Source organism: Myotis myotis, unplaced genomic scaffold (assembly GCF_014108235.1).
Source record: "Myotis myotis isolate mMyoMyo1 unplaced genomic scaffold, mMyoMyo1.p scaffold_m19_p_19, whole genome shotgun sequence".
NCBI lineage: Eukaryota > Metazoa > Chordata > Mammalia > Chiroptera > Vespertilionidae > Myotis > Myotis myotis.
Window position 1 is genome coordinate 20,402,795 of NW_023416323.1, and position 14,797 is coordinate 20,417,591.

Genomic DNA, 14,797 nt, shown 5'->3' on the forward strand with positions numbered 1-14,797 from the left:
ACTTTTCTACGTTATGGAAACATAGTCTTTTAAAGACTTTAAAGTTCAAGTTGAGTTTCAAGTAATCGCTTTGCAGCAGCTCTAGGAGAATTATTGTTCCTCCTGATTAAAAGTGCCTATTTAAATAAAAACAGTAAAATGGAAAATACGCCTTAGAGAATTGTGTTCCTCAAGGCCGCTGACTGCTTGCTTCCAGGCTTTTGTCAAAGGACAGAATGTGTTCAATTCTTCTAAACTGGCAGGGGATCAAGCACAACACCACATAATGAGGTAGCCGAGAACAGAATTTTCCAATAAACATGAAGAACAAGGGAATAAGTGCATGTAATTCTCATCCGATTAAACAGGAAACATGATAAAGCAAGCTTCACATAGTTATATTTAAATCATGTTCATTGGTTTAACTTAAGAAAGTATGACCCAAGGTTTTTAGGTACACCTTATTTGTAATTAATGAATAAGAATAAAAATAAGGTACTTAAAACCTACGATTTGTTCTGACATGCTAAAAATAAAGTTCTAATAAATATAATTCACCAACCAGAAAGCAAGATGAACCTACAGACTTGGGATCTGAATGACTTGAAGTGGCTGTTTATTACCAGGGTCTGACGGACTGGTTCACGTTTTCCCATCTATGCGGTGTGGGCCCAAAGTCTGGGCTGTCAATTTCCTCCTGCTTGGACCTTCTCTAATTCACATCACAGCGATTGAAGAATTTACAACTTTGTTGGGCCACGAGGACATTAATATAAAAAGTTAAAATTAGCCCAAATTTCAGTTGAGTGGCAATTTAAAAAGATTTGTTTTTATTTCAAAATAAAAGGGAAGGCTCCCTTGCCGGGTTGGCTCACGGTTTGGGTAGAGCACTGGCCCACAGACTGAAGGATTGTAGATTTGATTTGGGTTAAGGGCACGTACCTTGGTTGCAGGCTCGATCCCCAGGCCCAGTAGGTCAGGGCGCATGTGGGAGGCAACCAATCGATGTGTCTCTCTCACATCGATGTTTCTCCCTCTCTGTCTCTCCTCCTCCCTTCCACTCTCTCTAAACATCAATGGAAACATATTGTCAGGTGAGGATTAAAAGAGAGAGAGAGAGAGAGAGAGAGAGAAGGCAAGAGACATTTCTCACTAGATAATTATGCAACACTGTTTTAGGTATTTGATTATCTAAAACTTTGTTATTAGATATTTAAAAGAGATAGAATTTAAAGATCCAATCCCTTAGATAACTTGTAATGACAGAATTAAGAAAGAACAAGCTTTCTTAAAGAATATAGTCATAACTGAGCGCCTCAGAGGTCACAGAAATGGGATTTTTGCAACGAGACAAAGTTGGTAAGTTTAAAATGAAAATAACGATAGAGTTCCTTCTGAAAAATACAAACATTTTTAAAAGATGTCAGCTGGCTTGAAAAAAAAAAATCTATAGGTCAATACTACTGAGACTTTACAGCCAACAGGCAGGACAAACTCTCACCTGAGTTCATGTTCGCAAATATGGGCAAGTGGGCTATTCCTCACCTTACACCACACATTTCTATAATTTCTGAGCTGGCTAGAAAGAATACTTCAGGGCTTACTAACAAACTAGTGAAATGCTTTTCTCAACATTCTAAAACACAATTTCTTGTCCCTTATTGATTACATATGGCAAGAAAGAGAAGTATAAATGAAGATCCAGCTCTTTAACGCAAAAGTAGCTTCTCTTTCAAACACACTTATTACTTTTTGTTTTAGTAAATTCTGAAATTTCCTATAGCTAACTGATAAAGAAAACCTAAGATCTTTCATCTTATATCTGTGCAACTTGCAAAAAATATGGTTGGGGATTTCATGGTTATGATATGTTTATAAACATCCTTGTCGGCCTAGAAAGGTAAGTGATAGTCTACGAGGCTGAGGAGTGAAATGATCATCCCAAGGCCTGGATTCTGCTGCTCTGCAGTGGAGCGAAGCTGCACCCACTGGGCCCTGGACTGCTCTCCGTCCAGTGGGGAGCACCACCCCTTCACACAGATGCCAGGATCAAAGAGTCCCATATAAAGAGCAGTAAATATAACTCAGTAGCCACTAGGATAAGCGTTATCAGGTATGCCAAGCAGAGGTCTCGAAAATCCTACAGAACAAGTGGAGACCATAGAGTTGTGCGTCACATGTCAGGCACTTTGCGTTTTTTATTCTGTGCTAGTTTCCCACTTCATAAGGCCAGCCATCTGTGCACAAACTTTCGCGTTTAAAACCCAGAAAAATTTTAAGTCACTCTCGGAGGGTACTTTTCCATCCGGTGAAGAACATCACTTTGATCACAGCATTCTATATTCACCCATCAAAATTTACTGACTGCCTACTGTGTGCACGCACTGGGATTCGCAGATGATTAAGGGATGGCCCTGCCCACAGGACTTTACAATCCAGAGGAAGGGCAGTGCTACATCTGCCTCACTCTTCTGCTTCCCAGAAATCCAAGCAGAATTGTTAGCAGGTGCTCAATAATTTGTTGAAAAAACCCAGAGCAGGCTTTTCTGCACTAATCAGAGCCTCCTCCAAGGCTTGGAGGCTCGGAGGTTTGAGGGGCAGCCACTGAACAAGGACAACCTCGCCCTTCCCTTCCACCAGGTGCTTTTTAAGGGGGTCCCAGAACTCTTTAAATTGATGCAATGTGCAGTGAAGTGCATCTTATTCTCTCCCCAGATAATCAAATGTCTTCATCTGACCACAGGAGGCCTCCTCTTGAATCAAGAAAGCCAACATTCTGGAAGGTAATACTGCAGTGTTTTTAGTGGTCCCTGAAAAACATTTTGGGATCCTGGTTTGGTACACTGAAGTAGGAACGCTTCAAATGGGACCCCAATGAACCAAGGCAGCTAATGTATTTCTCTAAAAACCTAACTCACTGCCATGAGTAACTGAGGTGCCATAGCAAAGACAGCCCTATTTTTACCATGTCAGCATAAAGAATGTATTTCCTGTACATCACCTAGGGAACCCCCCACACTTATGATTAAAAAGGCACTTCTAAAGCACCACTGAAGAAAGTGCCATATTAAAGTGGTAGTGCAATATAATAGAACACTTCAATACAGACAATACACCATCCAACATCCCCCAAATGTCCCTTTTTGGTTGTTATAGTTTGAAAAAAGCCTACTGAAATAACGAATTAATGAAATACACAATGAATTTAGAAATTTCTTAGGCCAAATCTTTAGTATACCAACTACTAGTTGGTAAACATTGTTTTTAACCCCACTAAAGAAAAGAAATGCAAACACCAAGTAAAACTACAAATGTATCAATATTTACACTCAACATGAGTGTAATACAGTAGTATAAACTGAAGGGCCACAGGCTCAGAATTTATCTGAAGCACCAGGAGACAGTAATATACGTAGTCTGGACTACAATTCAAAGGAAACATACACAAACAGACTTACCAAGTCACGTAACACACACACACACACACACACACACACACACACACACACACACACTCTCTCTCTCTCTCTCTCTCTCTCTCTTTCGCTTTCTCGCTCTCTCATCTCTCTTCTCACACTTTTCCTCTCACAGGATATAAGTACTATCACAAAAAAAAAAAAAAATCACACAAAACTTCACTGTAAATTAAACACTTAAAAATCTTGGAAAAAATCTGCATTTGGATGTGTTAAACAAATAAACAAACAAATCTACTTTTGACTGTAGCATAGGAGAGATCCTTTAAATATTCACTTATTCTAACCTGAGACAACTTTCCTTCTGTTTGGTGGGATAATGAAAATAAATTGCACTTCCCCCAAAGATATTATATTTAAAATTTTAAGATCTATCCTTAGCCGCCAATTCCAACATACTCCTGGTAAAAGTGCCTTATGGAAAAAGAAGTATCAAAAATTTATCAAGAAAAGATGTTTCAAGTCATAAGTGGAATGTTAAAACACAAACCTGCATGAAATAAGTTAAAATTTATTTCACAATACTGAAATAACTGTAATTTACAAAAAAAGTCATGGTTAATTTTGGAACATAATAAAGTTAAATACATCCCTACACTCCAACATAATATTTTTATATTTATATATAGTAAAAAACAGTTTGGCACTTAACAGCTTTTGTTAGTTGTTGCATCCCATATTATGTGGCAAGTTTATTTTATAAAACATTCCCTAATTTCTGCAGCAATAGTGTCATCAAACTGAATTTAAAAAAATACTTTATAAAATGAATTGACCAAGTCATGCAGGCACTGACAATACTGCATCCGGGACCCATTCACGCCTGGACAATGAACTGTCTCCTTGGAAAGGCCTGGCATAGACCGGGAAGAATTTTAAACTTCAGAAATTTAAAAAAGAGAGAGAACTGCTGATTGTCATGGCTTTAATAAGATAACAATTACCACTGTAATGTACCTCATCTGCAGCTTCTGAATGTCAAAGTTGTGTTCTGTACAAGATATTTTACCAAAGCAAATTCATTTTTCAGCAATTTATCTTTTCTAAAACTGATACCTAATTGTAAAAAGCAAGTTTTCTTTCTTTGCAGTGGCCATGGAGCTTGCTTTGATTAATAAATATCCAAAGTATCCTTGGGAAAGTGTGCGGACAGTTGACTGGTACACAACACAAAGAAAAAAGACCGGCTTTGATTTACAGATTGAATTTGACTGTTACATAAATGTGTGGCAAACCTGGCCTCGTGTCCTGACACAGAATATAAAAACCTCATACCTTCTTTTACCAACATTTCTGCCAGAATGGAGAGTAAATGAGCCAAACACAACATTCTTTAGAACCCCCACAGGCAAGGCTCCTTTCAGCAACTTTGATAGCATTGTGTTGACTTCTAATGGGTATTAAAAACAACAACAAAAACTCTCACTCTTTTTTCTGTCATGGTGGGAAAACACAAGCGACATTTCATATGCATGTTAACAACATACAAACATTCCATATAGCAGTTTCCTAAAAAAATCCTGGTCTCAAATTTGCAACCAGAGGATAGATACATTTATACATTAATCTTTATGACAAAATGCTGTGCATAGAGCCATATTCTAAGAGAGAGAAAAAAGCTGTAGAAAACAATTAAAAATGAAGAATTCTATATTCAATTGACTAGAAACCTGATATTGCATAAAATTCAAATGATGAAGCAATCAAGCACTTTGAAGTCCCTGATTTCACACTAAGGTGGTGTAATTTGAATGGGAAATAAAATATCTTTAAAGATAAATGCTACTAATGACAGACTTTCCCCCCCATAGAAAGTGGGTAGAGTGGCATGGGAGTGAGAGATAGGAAAGGAGGAAAAGATGAATTTGCTCTACTATGAACAGAATGAAATTAGGTTGAGGTAGTGTATTCTACCAGCCAAACTTTATCATAATTTGTCTAAATCTCTTACTAGTGAACGGCATTGAGAAAATTCTACTACAAAGACTAGATTCTGAACACATGTTCGCATTCTAAGACAAGTTTTCAAATCCTAAACAGTAGTAAACAAGACTGTGTGTGCTTTCGGACAGATTTTTTAAAAAAGTTTTGATCCCTTTATATTTTGCCTGGACAGTTTTTTGTATGTTTTTGTAGTCACAGCAGACCTTTACTGTTTGTCTGACTCAGGCCTTTCTTTTGTAAAAGCTCCTACTCTCTAATGGCCTCCGATTTATAAATCGGTTCTGATGAACTGAAGGACGAGTGGCACTGCTGAGACCCTTCCCAACTCCACCAGTACCACCCAGAAAGTATGGCATGACGTACCTTAATCTTAATTAACACAGATTTTAGCAACTTCTTTTAAAGTCACATGAGGGCTGCAACTTGACTCACTCATTTATTGAGTCTTTACATTACTAAGATAGAATGTCACCAAACAAATTTTATCTTAGTTTCAATTCATCATAATATAGTTTAAAAAATATTCTCAGCACAGAATACTAATAGTAAATGGAGACTAGCTGGCATACAGTACAATCTAACATTTTAGGCACAATCCTTAATTTGTTGGGCAGGGTTAGGCATAATATTTCCTTCCAAGTGCAGAACAAAGCAGTCTTGGTATGTTTGGGTATATTGATTTGCATATATGGATTTTTGTTTGTTTGTTTACCAAAGCCAGGTACACAGCAGTCAGATACGAGTTCCCTTCAGGGAAAACGCACCTTAGTATTTTAACTTTAGTATTTTCCATTATGCCAATTCTCACTTCCCTCTTCCCTTTGACACTGACTAGCCTCCATTTGTCTATAGACACATCTAACTGGAGGAACTAATTCCTCCCAGGCAGTTTGTCAACAGTTACATGTTCTCCCAAACAAGAGCTGAAGCTCAAGCGTCTAAGCATTATAAAACCACCAGAGTTACCACACAAAGCCTGGCACGCAGAGCAAGGTTTGGCTGCCATCTCTGTCCCCCTCGCATAGAGCCACCTTATGGTGCTTGGTCAGGAGCTCTGCTTCGGCTCTGCTTCCTCTTCAAGGTGAATGAACACGGATACGGAATAAGCCTTGTTGAAGCTGCAGGCGGAAAAGCTTGCAATTTGCAATACGTAAGGCTGCACACCCAGTGCGGCGGAGGTCAGACGGAAGGAGTGGTTTAGTGTGGTGCCAGGTTCCTGTGCTCCTTTTAAACTCACGCACGTAGTCGTAATTGGTACCTAAACCACAGAATAAGCAGCGATGAGAGAACATGCCTCAGAATCACTAGGAAACAGTCCTGACAAATATCACCGTCACATTCTTACCTGTGTCAAGATCTCCGATAACATAAATACTGGCTCCTATGGGTACAGCTCCATAAACAAAAGAGGAACTGGCGGGGATGCATAAATTCTGGTCATTAAGATAGATCCACCTGAAAACAAACAGAAGGACAAGATTAAGGACATCAAAGGATGACCACACATCTAGAAGACTCCAGCGACAATAAAACTTGGTGAGCCTCCAACAGTACTAGACATCACATCAGTAAATCTCAACCCTACACTCCACCACTGATTTGCTTTCTTTTTATTTTATTTTACTTCTTTATTTTTAATCCTCACCTGAGGATATGCTTTTATTGAGAGAGAGGAAGGGAGAGGGAGAGGGAGAGAAAGAGAAACATCGATCAGGTGCCTCCCGTACGCACCTGACCGGCGAATGAACCTGCAACCTTGGTATGTGCCCTGATCAGGAATCAAACCTGCAATTTTTTGGTGTGTGGGACAACACTCCACCAACTGAGCCACCTGGCCAGGACACCAGTGATTTGTTTTGTCACTCTAGATCAGCCGTGGGCAAACTACGGCCTGCGGGCCGGATCCGGCCCGTTCGGCTGTTCTGTCCGGCCCGCGGAACCGAAAGAGCGGAGGGTTCTCTTGCTCTCCCCTCCGCTCCTTCACCAGCAGCAGTGTTAACATGGCAACGTCGGGAAACACGGCCGCAGCTCCTTCTTCTGAGTCCAGTTTAAGAACCCATTGTGGCCCTCGAGTCAAAAAGTTTGCCCACCCCTGCTCTAGACATTAGTTTTGCCTGTCCTAGAATGTCATATATATTGAATCATAAAGAATATGCACTTTTCAATCTGGTCCTTTTGCTCAGCACAATGTTTCTGAGATTCACCCATGTGTCGCCTGCATTAATAATTTATTTTCATTTCCAAGTATATTCCATTATATGGACATGCCAGCATGTGTTTACACATTCACCTGCTAATGCTCATTTGGGTAGTGTCTAATTTTGGTTATTGCAATAATGCCATTTTGGACATTAAGAGTGCAAATCTTTTTTGTGAGCCTATGTTATGAACTTGACTGGTTATATGGTTAAAAGTATATTTCACTTGATAAAAAAAATGCCTCACTATTTTCCACTGTGTTCTGCCACTTTGCATTCCGGTTAGCAATGTGTAAGAAGTCCGTCTGCTTGGCATTACCGCCAGTCTTTGTCATTTTATCTGTGTTAGTGGTATGCGCTGCTCTGCAGACTAATGACGTTGAACGTCTCTGCATGTATTTAATGGCCATTTTATATCTTCTTTTGTGAAATGTCTGCTCAAAGATATGCTAAAATTGGGTTTTCTGTCTCCTATTGACTTTAATATTCTTTATGTTTGTGGACACAAGTCCTTTGTTAGATACATACATCACAAAAATTTTTCTCGGCATGTAGACTGCCGTCATTTTCTTAATGGAGCCTTTTGAAGAACAGAAGTTTCCATTTTGATGCATTCCAGTTCATCCTTTTTTTCTGTTATAGGTCATGCTTTCTGTGTCCTTCTAGGAAATCTCTGCCTACTCCAAGGCTGCAAATATTTTCCTCCTGTGCTCTTTTCTGGAAATTTCATGGTGCCAACTTTTACATTTAGGTCTTATGGATACATTTCAAGTCAATTTTTGTGTATGGTATGAGGTAAGAAAGAGGCATGGTTCTTTTTCTTTTTTGTACATGTATCTAGTTGTTCCAGCATCATTAGCTGAAAAGATGTTTCTTTCCTCTCTAAATGGCCTTAGCACTTCTGTTGAAAATCAATTTAATAACCACTAAAAGGATTTGGGGCTCCCTGAAGAAGTGGTTGGTTCCACAGCTGAGACAGAAAATACAAGATGAGCCTGGAGCATCCTGTGCTGGCAGAGAGGAAGTGCTTAAGTGAGGATGGGGTGTGTCAGAGGGACCCGGGGGCCGATTCCCAATGGCCAGAGCTGGAACAAACTGCGTAACCAAATAAGGCTCGTATCAGATTTATAACTCAGAATAAAATAAACACCAATGCATCCATACTGATATAAATAATTGAATACATTAAAAAATAGGGAGAAGGGACAGGTCTTCTTTAGGGAATTCCTGTTAATAAATGTAGAAAAATGAGAGTAATAGAAAAATCACCATGGGCAAACACCACAGGAATAACTATTGCAGGCTAGTCCACTGATGGGTGCTAAATTAGTGGTGAGAGTTTGAGGAAAAACAATGCATGCATATTCATAAATTCTCTCTTCCAAGATATTTATTAATTATAAAGGGAAAAATAGCAACTTCATAGTGGAGAAACCCAACAGACACCATTTTAACCAGGTAATCAAGGTTAGCAACACAGTAATACAACATATTTTAAAAAAAATTTTTTTTATTGATTTCAGAGAGGAAGGGAGAGGGAGAGATAGAAACATTGATGATGAGAGAGAATCATTGATAAGGCTGCCTCCGCACGCCCCTTACTGGGGATCAAGTCCACAACCTGGACATGTGCCCTGACTAGGAATCGAACCATGACCTCCTGGTTCTTGGTGGATGTTCAACCGTGAGCCACACCAGCCATGCAGTAACACGGCATATTGACATCATGTTCTACCTGACGTGGTGCAGAGAAGGACATGGCACCACTACTGTGGTATTCCTGCCCCCAAATGCCTAACCACAGCCAAATCACAAGATATCATTAGACAAACCCAAATTAAGAGACATCCTTTAAAAATCTGACCAATGATCTTCAAGAGTATTGTGAAAGACCAGGAAGACTGGGGAACCGTCACACATGAAAGGAGACTAAAGAAATGCAACAACCAAGTGTACTGTCAGACCTGAGCTGGATTCTGGAGCAGAGGGAAAAAGACAGCAGGAGACAAGCTGGTCAAATTCAAATAAAGTCTATAGTTTACTTAATAATATACCAATGTTAATACCCTGGTTTTTAGATCTGAACTGTCTTTATGTAAGATGTTAACGTAAGAAAAAGATGGGTGAGTAGCTTATGGGAACTCTATTTTTGCAATTTTTCTACAAGTCTAAAATTATTCCAAAATAAAAGTTTGGGAGTTTTTGTTTGTTTGTTTTGCTTACACACACACACACACACACACACACACACACACACACACAAAACTAGACTGCTGAATAATGATGCTCACTCACGGTAATCTAACCAATTTCCCTTTTATAGCTAAAGGCACAACCTGGTCAGAGTAGATATTAGTCAGACCTTGGAAATGTCTCTAAACCATTGAGAATCACCGAAGTCCAGGCCGACACCCATTGCTGGAGCACACAGATGCACGGGCATTGCTCCTGTATCTCTAACTCTCTATGAGGTGTCTAATAAGCCAGAGGTGTAGTTGAGAGCATCTCGATGCTAAATAAAAATGCAAAACTATCTCACTGCAAACAGCACCTTTATTTCAATGAATACTATTCCAAGACTGTTATAAAAAAGTAACTTCCATAATTTTGAATTTCAAGAAACATGAAAGCAAATGATTTGTCCAAGATCCTGTACAAGTCAGAAGCAAAGCTAATAAGAGCTGCCATATTTCTAAATACTTCATCTACCATTGAATCATCTAACACCTGAATGTTGACTAGTATCCAATAGTTGTCTGGGACTGGGAACAGTTAATAGGAAAAGTGAAAAATCTAACAGCTTTCACTGAAAAGTGGAAACAGGGACCTGAATAGGCCTTTGAAAGAAACAGTTTGAAATGTCGAACTACAATAACTAACTGGCTTATTCGCATTTTTTGTCTTTAGGGCTAAACATAAATATCTAAACCCCGACATTTAATTTTTTCCCAGGCTCTGAATCAAACAAGTTGAAGAAAATCCCTATGCCTTGTCAGCCGCTGAAACGCACCGCAGGGCCAATCCCAGAGGAGACACACAACTCTTCTGAACAAACCCATTAAAAGACCATGTGTGCTTAGCAGGTCAATGTCACTTCTAAATTAAGAAATTATGATTACATTATCTGCAGAAAAAGCACACCAGGATACAATGTTTTGGAGTAATTTTACAGAGTTGAAAACTTAACATAATCCTTCTCTGGAATAAGTAATGCTGAAGAAACTGGTCTATGTGGATGATGTACCAAAAGCAGGTCTCTAATTCAGACTTCCTGGGTTTCAGAAAAGTCATCCTAGGTCAGTGGTCGGCAAACTCATTAGTCAACAGAGCCAAATATCAACAGTACTTCTTCAAAATAGACTCTCCCAGGCTGAAAACCGACTTCTGCGCATGGGCCACGAAGTTTCAATCGCACTGTACGTGCGCCCACACATGGTATTTTGTGGAAGAGCCACACTCAAGGGGCCAAAGAGCCGCATGTGGCTCTCGAGCTGCAGTTTGCCGACCACGGTTAGGTGATCTATTTTATATAGTGCTGAGGCTTCAAATTAACTAAAACTAACATGAAAACTGGAGCACATACTTGCTGTTGCTTATAAAACAGATATAAAAGGCATATGGTTTTCCATTTCTTTTTCTACCACCTATCACCTTGTTGACCTGGAACAATTTAGCTAACCCAGTCTTGTTCTGTCATCTTTAAAGTTAGGGATACCAGACACCATCACCAACCTCAAGTGACTGTTGAGAGGATGAAATGAAATTGCCAACATAAAGCACTTTGCATAGTGTCTAGTGCAGTGATGGCGAACCTTTTGAGCTCGGCGTGTCAGCATTTTGAAAAACCCTAACTTAACTCTGGTGCCGTGTCACATATAGAAATTTTTTGATCTTTGCAACCATAGTAAAACAAAGACTTATATTTTTGATATTTATTTTATGTATTTAAATGCCATTTAACAAAGAAAAATTAACCAAAAAAATGAGTTCGCGTGTCACCTCTGACACACGTGTCATAGGTTCGCCATCACTGGTCTAGTGCATAGTAGGCACCGTTAAGTGGTAGTAGATTTTTATAATGGCCAAGGCAATGTTACGCCTTTAGTTACAAGGTTTTTAAACACAGGCTTATTAGACATGGAGGCTATCATGATGAGTCTGCTGGTAACTCAGGATATAGCAGGGCTCAATAGCAGCAAGCTTCAGAGAGAGGAGAGCAGGAGGGGAAACAGCCAAGGAGAGGAGAGAAGGAAGGAGGGATAGGGGGAAGAAGGGGAAATCAACTCAGGAGAGAGAAGGAAAGAGGGAATCCTGGCTGGTGTGGTTCCGTGGTTAGAGCGTCAGCCCATGCACCAAAGGAAGGGTCTCGGGTTTGATTCCTAGTCAAGGGCACATACCTGGGTTGCAGGTTTGATCCTCACCCCAGTCAGTGTGCATGTGGGAGGCAACCAATTGATGTGTCTTTCTCACATCAATGCTTTTCTTCTCTCTCTCTCTCTCTCTCTCTCTCTCTCTCTCTCTCTCTTTCTCTCCCTCACTCCCTCCCTTCCTTCCACTCTCTCTAAAAATCAAAAGAAAAAATATCCTTGGGTGAAGATTAACAAAAATAAAAAAAGGAAGGAAAGAGGAAGCTTTAGTGAGGTTTCTGCTTTTAGGGAGGAAGGAACTTTTTTTTTATAAACATATTTTTATTTATTTTAGAGAGAAAGGGAGAGGGAGAGAGAGATAGAAACATTGATGAGAGAATCATTGACTGGCTGCTTCCTGCATGCCCCACACTGGGGACTAAACCTGCAAATCGGGCATGTGCCCTGACCAGGAATTGAACCGTGACCTCCTGGTTCATAGGTCCATGCTCAACCACTGAGCCACACTGGCCGGTCAGGAAGGAACTCTTAACAAGCTGATCCTCCTGCAAGGAACAGCTACAGGCTCTGGACAAAATACAACAAACTGCCTGAGGGCCTGGAGTGTGAACAAAAGCAGGCAGATTTGGGGAAGATGCTGAAAATTGAACAGGCATCTCACGTGGAGTATTTCCATTCCTTGGTAGCTTCACCGGAGGGCAGTGGCTTGGGACAGCTGAAACCCCGAGAGAAAACCCTGCCATCTTTCTGGCCATTGGAATCAGGGTAGACAGAGCAACCAGAATCACTAAAGAGTGTGTGTGTGTGTGTGTGTGTGTGTGTGTGTGTGTGTGTATCTCTGAAAGATGAGAGGTAGAGAAGAACCCCTAAATTTATGGGCACTCAAGTCTCAAGTCTTTGACCCCAGAACCACGAATGCTTGTAACTAAAGCTTGAAAGATAGACGGCCGCCCGCTGTGGATGTGACAGCCTGCAGTCTGAGTCTAACCAAGTCTACTGCCTGCTGAAGATCTCAGAACAGCACTCTAAAGCAATATAAGAGTCCTCAGGGCCTCGACAACGTTCAGTTCACAGCGTCCAGGATGCAATCCAAAATTACTCAACAAAAAAAGAGCCAGAAAAATAACTCATTCTCAAGGGAATAAATAATCAACAGACGCCAACTCTGCGATGACTCAGATGCTGAGATTATCTATCAGGCAGGGACTTGAACGCAGCTACCATGACTCTGTTCAGTAAGGGAGAGGAAAATGTGCTTATGATGAAACACAGGAGGTTTCAGCAGAGAAATAAAAAAAATGAAAAACTCTACCTGAAGAAGCTAGGAAAGGAGGAGCACAATAAACCCTAAGTAAAAGGAAAGGAACAATATAGACAGAAGCAGAAGCCAATGGAATGAAAACACACGGTGGAGAAATGACCAACAACAGCTGGTTCCTGGGAAAGATAAACGCAGTGGTAGGCTTTGTCAACAGAGGGTGCTGGAGGGACTGCAGGCCTATCCTGGTGCTGAACATGGTTAGCTCAATTTGGTAAGCAGTGGAGAAACAGGAAGACTCTCCCGCAGGAGATGATAGATCAGAGTGACATTACTCCTTCAGAAGCACAAGTGGGTGAGATGATTAGAGAAGACGGGTTAGGGTTAGGGGCTAATGACGTGCACAGAGGAAAGAGAATGCCTTGAAAGTAGGAGCAGAGAAATAAAGGTGGGGTGCATGTAAAACACATTAGAGTTTAAACAAGAAGATAAGACTTGACAGCTGATGAGACGTGAGGCACAGGAGAGATCAAAGAGGACCTTTTTGAGTATGGACAACGGGGAGGTGGTAGGATTAGTAAAAGAATGGGGGCATAAGGAACAGGAGTAGAGACACTGTCATTCTGACAAAGTCGTTCCTATGACTGGGTTTAACTTATGGCAATTTCTTTGCTCTCTTTCAGTTTGTTTTTTTAGTCAGAAACACAGAAAATAATAAGATATGGCATTTTTCCAGGAAAGTTTTAACCTAAAAATAGGGAACAAAGGCAGGAAAGACAAGAGATTATCTAAAAACAATAAATCCGATTTTATACAGATTGTTCATCTGGCAACAGTTTCCAGAGAATGCAAATATAACATACTTGGAAACATCTGATCTTTTAAGGAATAAAAAACGTTACTTTATTTCTATAGATATTTATGGGAAAGCCTATGTTTAGCAAGATAGTATGGGAGCTGAGAAGGTTGACTCTGGGGCCAGAATATCTGAGTTCAAATGCAAGCTCTGCCACTGGCAATCCATGTGTCTTTGGGCAGATACCTAACCTCTGTGTATTTTGGTTTCCTCATAAATAATAAAAGGAGCAAAAAGAGTACCTATAATGCAGAGGGTTGCTGTGAAGATTAAATGAGTTGAATGAGTTAATACACGGTGCTTAGAGGTACAAATGTGTTTAGTGTCATCCAAACAAGTAAGAATTCTATATAAACTGACCCCCACACCATCCCCTGTGGATGAAAATCTGTGTATAACTTCTGTCTCTCCCCAAAATTAACTACTAATAGCCTGCGGTTAACCAGAAGCCTTACTGATAACATAAACCGTCAATTAACACATATTCTAACAATAAACTGTATTCTAACAATAAACTAGAGAAAAAATGTTAAGAAAATCATAAGGAAGAGAAAATACATTTATATTGCTGTATGTATTTATTGGGGAAAAAATCTGCATTTAAATGGACCCACACAGTTCAAACCCATGTTGTTCAAGGGTGAACTGTATGCTATATTAACAACAGAAATTTAGCTTTCTTCATTTTATCTATGAACTAACATTCAGCTTAGAAATAA

At 39.9% G+C, this 14,797-nt stretch overlaps 1 protein-coding gene across 2 annotated transcripts in view; it reads right to left on the reverse strand.

Moving 5' to 3' along the window:
* Positions 1–3,946: 3,946 nt before the first annotated feature.
* The window catches only part of GAN (gigaxonin), a 54,516-nt gene continuing 43,665 nt past the window's right edge, over positions 3,947–14,797 (reverse strand). For both annotated transcript variants that reach the window (XM_036346664.1, XM_036346665.1), the window contains 2 exons: positions 6,745–6,854; positions 3,947–6,657 (listed from right to left, as the gene is read on the reverse strand). In XM_036346664.1, coding sequence (XP_036202557.1) covers positions 6,476–6,657; positions 6,745–6,854 — 292 coding nt within the window. In that variant the 3' untranslated portion in view covers positions 3,947–6,475. The remainder of the gene's footprint in view (positions 6,658–6,744; positions 6,855–14,797) is intronic.